General features: G+C 42.7%; 1 protein-coding gene across 1 annotated transcript in view; it reads left to right on the top strand.

The window, feature by feature from the left end:
* The window catches only part of klhl18 (kelch-like family member 18), a 65,331-nt gene that overhangs the window by 37,622 nt on the left and 15,672 nt on the right, over positions 1-12,037 (top strand). The window contains exon 6 of the mRNA XM_055867557.1: positions 9,277-9,413. Within this exon, the coding sequence (XP_055723532.1) occupies positions 9,277-9,413 (137 nt within the window). The remainder of the gene's footprint in view (positions 1-9,276; positions 9,414-12,037) is intronic.

The raw sequence follows: 12,037 nt of genomic DNA, 5'->3' as shown, positions 1-12,037 counted from the left end.
TCTGTCACCCCAGATGAAAATGACCACCACTAAACCTGTCAGACCTACCTGCATTCTTGCCAGCTATGCCACTGTTGAACCTTGTAAATGCACTGGAGAGCACTCTCCGTTCCAACCAGAATTAAAAACTATTTAACCAGGGGAAACCATTGAGACCACGGTCTCATTGACAAGGGTGGCATGGGAACAATACATCAACATGATCAGACCACGGTCTCATGGGAACAATACATCAACATGATCAGACCAGGGTCTCATTTGCAAGGGTGGCATGGGAACAATACATCAACATGATCAGACCACGGTCTCATTTACAAGGGTGGCATGGGAACAATACATCCACATGATCAGACCACGGTCTCATTTACAAGGGTGGCATGGGAACAATACATCAACATGATCAGACCACGGTCTCATTGACAAGGGTGGCATGGGAACAATACATCAACATGATCAGACCACGGTCTCATTGACAAGGGTGGCATGGGAACAATACATCAACATGATCAGACCACGGTCTCATTGACAAGGGTGGCATGGGAACAATACATCAACGTGATCAGTCTCAACACAACACTATCACATTACAAATCAAATTCTAAAGTTACACATTTCTGTAAATGTTATAACCTTGTATTGCTATCACTGTATGTTGATGAGCATGACCTTTGTGTTGCTGCAGTTGGTAACCAGGCCGACTTTCTCGCCAACATAATTGGAGTCCGTCAGTGGTCTTTTAGATGTTGGTGTGTGGGATAAAAGAGCCAGGGGCTCCTGAGTGGCGCAGCGGTCTAAGGCACTGCACCTCAGTGCAAAAGGCGTCACTGTAGTCCCTGGTTTGAATCCAGGCTACATCACATCCGGCCGTGATTGGGAGTCCCATAGGGTGGCGCACAATTGGCCCAACGTCGTCCAGGTTTGGCCGGGGTAGGCCGTCATTGTAAATAAGAATTTGTTCTTAACTGACTTTGAATCACTGTAGTCACTCTTACCTGGTCTTCTGTTGTCTGCTGCATGACCCAGTCTATTGCCAGGTTGAAGAGTACGGCTGACATCACACAACCTTGACAAACTTCGGACTTCACAGCAAAGCTCATGTTGCTCGTTCCCACAGTGCATGAAAAGTTGCTATAGAACTGTTTTATGATGACATGTGTGAGAATTCCATGAATTCTTAAGATCTTCCATAGGCTTTCGTGGTGGATGCTGTCAAAAGTCTTCTGGCAGTCAATAAAGTTGATGTAGAGTTTTTGTTGCCAGTTTACATTGCTCGATGTTCGATGTTCGATGCTCGATGTTCCTGGAGGGTGACTATCTGGTCTGTACAGCTCCTTCCTCCCCTTAATTCCATTTATTCGTTCCTAAGTACTTTGTTTACAGCTGAAGATATCTGTTGTATGATAATCTTGCAAAATATCTTGCTGGGAACAGATATACATGTGATGCCCCTCCAGTTGTTGCAGTCAGAAAGTGGGCCCTTAGGTACCTGTATGATGACCCCTCTTGGCCCAATCTGAAGGTATATTTCCCTTCATCCAGATGTCAGTGAAGAGTGGAAGAAGGATGTTTGCAGGCAATACTGGATCGATTTTGAACAGCTCTGAGTTGAGGTTATCAGGACCTGGATTTTTCCCATTCTCTAGTGACTTGATGGTAGTGATTGTTTCTACTTTGCTTGGTGGGTCAGTGTCTGGAGCAGCTTCAGACATGTTCATTGGATCCACAGGGTGTTCTCTGAGAATCTCTCTGAAATGTTCTGTCCATCCTTTCTTCCTGTGAATTTTCGGTAGTTAGGAGATTGCCTTGCTTGTCTTTGATTTGAGTATTTGCCACAGATTAAGTTAGTGATTTTGAATACTGTTCCTTGCTGTTTTTTCAGTTTTTCATTTTTATTTAACCTTTATTTAACTAGGCAAGTCAGTTCAAAAATACATTCTTATTTACAATAATTACCTCACCTGGGCGACACTGGGCCAATTGTGCGCCGCTCTATGGGACTCCCGATCACAGCCGGTTGTGATACAGCCCGGGATCAAACCAGGGTCTGCAGTGATGCTTCTTGCACTGAGATGCAGTGCCTTAGACAGCTGGGCCACTCGGGAGCGTGCTGCTGATTTTTCAGCTGCACTTGCCAGCTCCTCCAGGTAGGCCATTTTGTCTCTTACTAGCCTTTTGACTTGTGTGTTGGTTTTTCTGTACAGCTCCTTCAATTTCTATTTCAGCCTATGTGATTTGGCATCTGTTTTTTTTTCAGGTCCCTTCTTTCCTCAATCATTCACCATGTTTCTAGGGTGATCCATTGCCTTCTGTGTCCTATGGTTTTCTTTCTACTTTCTCCCACTACCTATCTACATTCCCTGCTGTCTCCTCCTCATCTTCTTATGTGTTGTTTGAAAGGGCTTGATACTTGTTGCGAACTTGCATTGTGAAGGTTTTCTTGACAGTTTGTTCCCTCAGCATGCCAACATCAAATCTTGGTGTTCCTTTTCTTGGTGGTCCTGAGCGTTTCCACTTTAGTTTGATGATGGTGGTCACTGGCGACATCTGCTTACCTTCGCACCTTGACGTCCCTCGGCGAGCTTCTCCACTTGCTGTTGATCATCAGGTGGTCAATCTGGTTCCTGCCTCTTCCATTAGGAGGGTACCATATCAATTTTGGGATATTCCTGTGGGGAAACAGGGTGCCACCTATCACCAGGTTATTTGTGGCGGAGAATGTTGCCAGTCTCTCACTATTGTCATTCAGGTCTCCACATCCATGCTTCTCCATTCAGGTCTCCGATGACGATTCAGGTCTCTGTCAGATTGGAGGGTGTTATAGAACAGGTATTTTTCTTCGTCTTTGGCATCATTTGTGAGAGCATAACATTGGATTATTGTTTGTTTCGTATGTTGTCATTTTATCATTCTGCTGCTGATTGGTTTCCATTCCATCAGGGTTCTCTCTACACCGTTCTGTAGGATGATGGGGAGACTTTCCCGATGGCTCTTATCATTCTGCTGCTGATTGGTTTCCATTCCATCAGGGTTTTCTCTACACCGTTCTGTAGGATGATGGGGAGACTTTCATGATGGCTCTTATCATTCTACTGCTGATTGGTTTCCATTCCATCAGGGGTTTCTCTACACCGTTCTGTTGGATGATGGTGAGAACTTCACGGTGGCTTTTATCATTATGCTGCTGATTGGTTTCCATTCCATCAGGGTTTTCTCTACACCGTTCTGTAGGATGATGGTGAGACCTTCACGATGTTGTCTGTCCTCCCATCCAGAGTGTAGTACTGTTTCTCCAGTGCTGGTTCTCATGGATCCAGAGCTAATCCAACTGGCTTCCCTCACCCCCAGGATCTGTAGCTTGGGATCTCCTCATTTTGTTGGTAAGCTGTGCCAGCTTTCAGACTCAAACATTGTTTGAACATTCAATGGGAGATCCTCGCATCCACTTGTAGAATTTACATTTGTTGCTGTTTTTGTAGCACAAAGGTTTTACGGGATGGGGTTGCTAAGTCCCATGGCCAACCGTCCACCATTTCTTGTTTCTGGAAATGTTGGAGTTGATTTGTTAGTCCTCTCCCCTAGCCTTTTGTCTTTCTGGTGATGGATTAGTCTCATACCACGTGAGACCAAACGGGCTTTGGGTTGTGTACAAGCTGCCTCGGCGCGTCAGGCCAAACCAATTTCTGCTGCTGTGTAGTGAAAGCCAACAGAATATGTTGGTTTTGGGTTTAGCAGTTTATACAAGCAGTGCAACGCAGACTTGTTATGTCAAGAAAATTAGACTGAACTCCACCAGCAGCCATACTTTGACTTCTGTTGTGCAGGTATTTTTTCAACCAGCCACAGGCTGCTTGGTTTAGACCAATTTCGGACAGCCTCCACAGCAGGATTGCATGATCGACCGTATCAAATGCTTTCGACTGATCAATATAAAGTGCAGCACAGAGCTGTCTCCTGTCCATTGCGTTAATTACAGTACCAGTTAAGAGTTTGGTACACACCTACTCATTCCATGGGTTTTCTTAATTTGTACTATTTTCTACATTGTAGAATAAAAGTGAAGACATCGAAACTAGTGGCAGACTGGTGGAGTAAGCAGTACTAATGGGGGTGAAATAACTCCACAGGACTTAGAGTACTTATTTTTTTAATATATATATACAGTGGGGCAAAAAAGTATTTAGTCAGCCACCAATTGTGCAAGTTCTCCCACTTAAAAAGATGAGAGAGGCCTGTAATTTTCATCATAGGTACACTTCAACTATGACAGACAAAATTAGGGAAAAAAAGACACCTGTCCACAACTTCAAACAGTCACACTCCAAACTCCACTATGGCCAAGACCAAAGAGCTGTCAACGGACACCAGAAACAAAATTGTAGACCTGCACCAGGCTGGGAAGACTGAATCTGCAATAGGTAAGCAGCTTGGTTTGAAGAAATCAACTGTGGGAGCAATTATTAGGAAATGGAAGACATACAAGACCACTGATAATCTCCCTCGATCTGGAGCTCCACGCAAGATCTCACCCCGTGGGGTCAAAATGATCACAAGAACGGTGAGCAAAAATCCCAGAACCACACGGGGGGACCTAGTGAATGACCTGCAGAGAGCTGGGACCAAAGTAACAAAGCCTACCATCAGTAACACACTACGCCGCCAGGGACTCAAATCCTGCAGTGCCAGACGTGTCCCCCTGCTTTAGCCAGTACATGTCCAGGCCCGTCTGAAGTTTGCTAGAGAGCATTTGGATGATCCAGAAGAAGATTGGGAGAATGTCATATGGTCAGATGAAACCAAAATATAACTTTTTGGTAAAAACTCAACTCGTCGTGTTTGGAGGACAAAGAATGCTGAGTTGCATCCAAAGAACACCATACCTACTGTGAAGCATGGGGGTGGAAACATCATGCTTTGGGGCTGTTTTTCTGCAAAGGGACCAGGACGACTGATCCGTGTAAAGGAAAGAATGAATGGGGCCATGTATCGTGAGATTTTGAGTGAAAACCTACTTCCATCAGCAAGGGCATTGAAGATGAAACGTGGCTGGGTCTTTCAGCATGACAATGATCCCAAACACACCGCCCGGGCAACGAAGGAGTGGCTTCGTAAGAAGCATTTCAAGGTCCTGGAGTGGCCTAACCAGTCTCCAGATCTCAACCCCATAGAACATTTTTGGAGGGAGTTGAAAGTCCGTGTTGCCCAGCAACAGCCCCAAAACATCACTGCTCTAGAGGAGATCTGCATGGAGGAATGGGCCAAAATACCAGCAACAGTGTGTGAAAACCTTGTGAAGACTTACAGAAAACGTTTGACCTCTGTCATTGCCAACAAAGGGTATATAACAAAGTATTGAGAAACTTTTGTTATTGACCAAATACTTATTTTCCACCATAATTTGCAAATAAATTCATTAAAAATCCTACAATGTGATTTTCTGGATTTTTTTTCTCATTTTGTCTGTCATAGTTGAAGTGTACCTATGATGAAAATTACAGGCCTCTCTTATCTTTTTAAGTGGGAGAACTTGCACAATCGGTGGCTGACTAAATACTTTTTTGCCCCACTGTATATATATATATATATTTTTTAAAGTACTGATTTTAGTACTTCTTGAACGGAGAATTTCTCGCTGAACATACACAGGACTGAGTGGTAATAATGGGAATTACCTGGGGGCTTGGGCTGTCAGTCACTCGGTTAGCTACTGTGCTATGTTCGTAGGGAGGCTCTGTGTTCCCCCGCGGCCGTTTGAGTGTATTCCGCCTCCCTCTTCCAAAACCGTTCGAAATTGTCAATGAATGCCACTTTCACCGTGGCACAGTGTTTTCCGCCAGTTGTGGATTTGGAGGAGACCCGCTAAAGCGGTTAGACCCACAGCCTATTGAGTGTAGCGGACCAGAGATAAGAATCTGCTTGCCTGCATACTTTGTGGCTCCTATCAGGTCCATGAAGTCTTGTTTCAGGTTTTCGGAGGTACCCTGTTTAATGTCAATCGAACCCACATGTATTACCAGAGAGTCAGCCTTAGGTAGCTGCTGCTTGATTGTGGGAAGCATCACTAGAATGTCATGGATTTTCGCTCCAGGAAAGCACCAAGGAGTGGAACAGGTCGGTATCTCCCAGCTCGCCTCTCCAATGGCCGATAGAGAGGTTTATCACCAAGACGTGCTGTGGCAACGTTGGTGAACTTGGTGGACTGTAGCAACATCAGTGAACTTGGTGATGAGGCTCTCCTTTTGCTTTAGCTCCCCGATGTCATCCACCATCCGGTCACACAAGGCACTTTTTACAGACAAATCCCTGCCCCAGGTGAATTCGGTTTTCCACCTCGTCCTTTAGTTCAGGTAACATTTCACAGCGGCTGCAGCAGGGGCGAAAATCTGATATCAACCTTGGAAGGGACAATTACATGAAATTTTCTCAGGAGCAATTCCTGAGGGGGACACCAAAAGTAGTGCTGTAACACATAGACTATGTTGTAATATGTTAAATGTATATTGAGGGACCATAATCACTACTACTGGATAATTGTTAGGTACAGTAGTTAACTGAAGGGTTGTCCCAACTTGTTTAAATCATTAAAATACTACTAATAATAATAGTTATAGCAATGTTCCTTATCAGTGCAGTGTTCCTCTCTCTTGAAACGTTTGCAAGAGTTTGCGGTTCTATAAATTGTGGGTGTGGCTGATATGGTTTTGTGTCATCACTGAGGTAACTGGACGATGCTGTGCCACTGTCCCCTATACTGGTGCTGCTGGCAACAAGGGTGACACCTGGTCCTGCCGTGGCTGTGACACTGTCCTCTGAAGTCTCTCTCCTTGGCTCTTTCCCTTTCACCACCCTCACTGACTCACAGTCTGTCTCCTAGAAAAGAAATAAGGTGTTTGCTGTACTCCTAACTACCGGTACCCAAAACTACACAATTAATCACAACAGCAATACCATTGCCGTAAACAAATCTTAGTTTAGTCACCAGTTTGAGTTGAGTGGGGGTATTCATGGCATTTTCCAATTATGTCCCTATTTTACAAATCAAAAAAATTGAGAACCTTTCATAATGTTGCCAAACAAAGACTCAACAAACTTACCTGAGACTCCCTGTCTCTGCCAGTCTGTCCCTGCATCTGCTGTCTGTGTGCCATCTGTTGCCTGCTCTGCCAAATGACATCATTGTGAAATATTTCCATTAGCATTTCACTTATTTCTTATGAACATTTTATCAACTGGTCTTTGAGATATTAGGCTACTAGAGTTCTTACTTTGCGTTTTGGTGTACTGAAAAATACTCTGATGTCCGTCTTTTTACTTTTTTCTGACATTTTTCTACCTGGCTGGCTGGCTGGCTGACCGGTCTAGCTGCACACACACATTTACACAACACATGCTGCAACGTTTTGAAATTTTAACATAGTTTGTTTCATATTGGCAGGCTTCCAACAATAGCTGAATTTGCAAAGCTAGCGAGCACCAATTCCGTTTCTGTGGTGTTTGCTATAATCTTTGCTACCTGGTTAAAGGTGAAAAAAATTAAAAATTCACTAGCGACAATTTAGCTTTTGCAACGAGACCATTAAATATATTTAAGACAATGGTATAAGAGAGTGTAGTTCTGTTCAGTTTGGACTTCAGTTTATCGCTAACCTTATCACAGGGACTTTGAACAGCCGCATGCTAATCTTGGAATAAACTGACGATAGCAAATATTCCATCTTTGACGATGCCACATAAATGGAATAGGTACTAGCTAGCTTGATAGTTAATGTTTGCTTTAGTTTGCGCGCTAGCTCTGCAAATTCAGCTAGTGTGTGAACCCTGCAACATGAAAAAAATATATACATTGCTAAAGCGCGATTGACTGGATTACCTCACGTCAGTTACGTACATTGAGTGCCTTTCGGACAGTAGATACGAGCCCTCTATTACCTTGCCAGCTAAAGAACTGGCAGTGGATCAAACCATTGTGAGGCAAAGGGCGGGGGGGTCGCAATCTTGTGAAATTTAAAAGCGCGCTATTAAGTGTCTATAATCAGCACAAGTGCTTTCATTGCGTATTATTAATATTATTGAAATTACATAGTTATGTTTACAGTGATATATTGGGGGGGACAAATCATATTTTCCCCAGGATGGGGGGGTCGTGTCCCCCCCGTCCCCCCTGGGATTTCCGCCTATGGGCTGCAGTGGAGATTCAATGGTTGGCTGTTGGTAGCCATTTGATAATTGCCATTAGCCATTTGGCTAAAAACAAGGCAGGCTAGCCTTTCTAAGTTAGAAAGTCCAGTAAAGCTCCGGTAAAAGTGACTTCCAATGTTGTAAAGTAAATAGAGATGTTAGTACCAACTGCAAACCGTAGACGAGTGTGCCATGTGCAATTTATAGGCGGAGTAAAAATACAAATTTAACGGAGGTATTTTTCCGGACTCTGTAAATACACCCGATACAAAACATTTGAATTAAATGAAAGTAGACTCTAGCCTGTTTTAAATTTTACTTTCTGCAACAATTCACGCTCGGCACACAGCTCACTAGACTGAACCCCTGATTCTAAACCTGAGAAGCGCACTGCATGTGACAGAACATATACCAAAAGCAAAAAGGATACTCAAAAGCAGAGAGGTCATCGTATGTCTTTTAAGTCATTTTTCCAATAAGCATAGCATAGGCCTACTGTATGTACTGTCGCAGCATGACCCCTCTTCCTTTTGCTTGTTTCCATCTCCGGACACACACCTCAGGTGGTGTCCAGCTCCAAAGCGCTTGGCGTGACATTCCAAGCCAACCTAAAATTGGACTTGCACATCTCTGACATTACCGAAGGCTCTAGGCCTTCTCCAGTACAGCGCTCTGGTCTGGCACCCAGGTCTCACAGCCCACCAACACAACCAACTTGAGAAGGTCAAACGATGTGGGCCCCATTATCGCCAGTAATGGGGCCCACATCATTATTGGCTGCAAGAAGCATTTGTCGGCCGTTATCTTGGCTAAAGGCTGGGCAACCATATACTAAATTGTTATCTTTTGAACACCCAATAACTAGGTGTGGAGACAGTTTTTAGAAGAAATTGTGAAATATTGAAGATAAGTGCAAGGGTGCCAATATATTTGGCCGCAACTGTATATCTGGCATGTGTATCTAAAATTGTTATTGCGAAATAGTTCATCTAAGTTTGGATAAATGTGTATATATCTGCTACTTTTAGAGGCCAAGTAGCTATCATGTAATATTACTGTCATACATTACCAACCTTTTGAGTTCTGTGTTCCTTCCAACAGGGATCTTGTTGATGAAGCGAAGGATTTCCACCTCATGCCAGAGCGCCGTCCTCACCTGCCCGCTTTTAAGACTCGACAAAGATGCTGTACTTCAATCGCAGGGCTAATATATGCAGTCGGTGGACTAAATAGTGCAGGTACACTTTTAACATCGCCTGGATTTGTCCCAATGGTGTAAAAATGTTGCTACACATCCACAACTTTTTCCACCTCATATCCAGTATCTCCAGCACAATATCAGTGTCAACATATGCGAAAACGATCGTTTCGTCATTCGGTACATAAAAAGGTCCTAAGAAAGTGCCACCTGATGTCATCAAACATTTTTAAAAAACAACAGTGATTGTCACAGACAACGAGATTTGCAGTAATGCGGAAACTCATTGCAGGTTTTGAAAGTGACTGTGTTTTTTGATGACATCAGCTGGCACTTTCAAAGGACCTTTTTCTTTTAATCTATTTAACTACGGAAAGTATAAACGTGCCTTTTATGGTGTGGTGCTGGAGATAATGAAGGAGGTTAAAAAGTGGTGAATTTACTCTTTTACAATGAAATTGCCAGAGGGTCTGTGATATGTCCTGTAATTTCAAATAATAATTTGTGATTGAAGAAATTACTTAAATACCTTAATGAGATGTAAAGATCTAATCCGCATTTGCGGAAACACTGTCACTGTTTGCCCCCCCCCCCCCCCCCCCCCCCCAGCGCCTTTGCAATTCTTGTTGATGAAAGAATATATTTTTTGCAGTACATATTCTGCTGTTCTATCGCCTGTGCAATGTCTGAGGAAAACAAACAATGTTAGTTGTTTGCAGTAATTCTTTGTTGTAATATCCCAAATGGATGCTGAAGTTTTACCTATTAAGGATTCTCACTTTAACGGTTTTACTTAAAGGCCCAATGCACTCAAAATGTTTGTTTTTACTGTGTCATATTGTACAACAGCTGATGAAACTAACACTGTAAAAGTGTGAAAAAATATGATAGTTGCTGGTTGAAAATACAATCTGAATCTATACGTCTAATCGGCAGATTTTGCATGGGTGAAGTATAATAGATAACAGCTAGTTTAACAGCTAGTTTCCCGTTTTCCCCTCCTCACTCAGACCACTCCCAGACAGTCTTAGAAAAAGTATTGCTTTCTTTTTGACCATTTTAATGGGAAACTATTACAGTAAGGTACATAAAGGAGAGGTTTATCCAAAACCCGGAAACTCCCAAACGATTGCAAAGATTGAAACTAGTTAAGTGGAATTTGCCCTCACTTTCCCTGTTAGTGCAATACTGAAACAGCTGCAAAAATGGCTCAGGTGACTCGTGACATTGCCGGATGCTCATTCGGGCCAGACGCTTTCAATAAAACAACATTTGTCCACACTTCGCGGATTTCTGAATCTTGAATTCACTGGCAACTGAGCAGATTAATGCCTGCATCCAGCAACGTCATGAGTCACCTGACCGTTTTTGCAGCTGTTTCAGTACAACACTAAAGGGAGTGCGGGCAAACTCCACTGAACTAGTCTCAATGTATGGAATCACTTGTGAATTTTGTGTAAACTTCTCCTTTAATTGTTACCCAGAAATGTGATATTAATATAAAAATGTATTTTATTTAGTTAGCACTGTGTGATTGAATGACTCTACGTACGGTAATGAGAGAAAATTGACAGGGTTACTCAGTGCTTGGAAAGGAAACATTGTCTGCCAGTGGATGAGAGGGCACATGAGACATGGCTTCAGGTCATGTCAGGAAAGGATTGATACTGGTAGTAGAGACGTCCTGCTCCTTGCCTGACTATTCCTAAATGTTTGTATTTTACACTGCTCATTTGTCCGAATTTTTATATTTCACCCCCCGAAAAGTATTTAGTGCCTTTTTACCAGTTTTTTTCACACCTATTCCCAGCTTAGCCAGCCAAGACAAGGGGCTGTAGGATGAGACAGATGTTTTGTATTGAAGTCAAAGTACCCAGAGGAGGATGGAAAATAGCTTACCTCCAGCTACACCATGGTGCTACCCTAGAGGGTGCTGTTGAGACTACTGTAGACCATTGCAAAACAGTGTGTTTTAACCACGTATTTGGTGACGTGAATATATTTAGTATAGTTTTATCTAAAAAAGATAACATTTTATGTTGGTTCTTGTTATGCTCAACGCGCTCAGGTTTCCACCAGCTCAACTGCTTTTAAGCTATGATTTGACTATTATATTTTCAATGTTTGGGGGGGGGGTTTGTTTCACCATAATTAAGAGTTCAGTTCACGTAACAATGTTGACCTTAAAATGAGGGACAGACGTTTAGGATTAAATGTCAGGAATTGTGAAAAACTGAGTTTAAATGTATTTGACTAAGGTGTATGTGTTTGTGTGTATACAGTTGAAGTCGGAAGTTTACATACACCTTAGCTAAATATATTTAAACTCAGTTTTTCACAATTCCTGATATTTAATCCTAGTAAAAAATTCCCTGTTTTAGGGTCACCACTTTATTTTAAGAATGTGAAATATCAGAATAATGGTAGAGAGAATGATTTTATTCAGCTTTTATTTCTTTCATCACATTCCCAGTGGGTCAGAAGTTTACATGCACTCAATTAGTATTTGGTAGCATTGCCTTTAAATTGTTTAACTTGGGTCAAACGGTTTGGGTAGCCTTCCACAAGCTTCCCACAATAAGTTGGTTGAATTTTGGCCCATTTCTCCTGATAGAGCTCGTGTAACTGAGTCAGGTTTGTAGGCCTCCTTGCTCGCACATGCTT

The sequence above is a fragment of the Salvelinus fontinalis genome, chromosome 17 (genome assembly GCF_029448725.1).
Source record: "Salvelinus fontinalis isolate EN_2023a chromosome 17, ASM2944872v1, whole genome shotgun sequence".
NCBI lineage: Eukaryota > Metazoa > Chordata > Actinopteri > Salmoniformes > Salmonidae > Salvelinus > Salvelinus fontinalis.
This window is presented reverse-complemented; position numbering and strand designations above follow the sequence as displayed.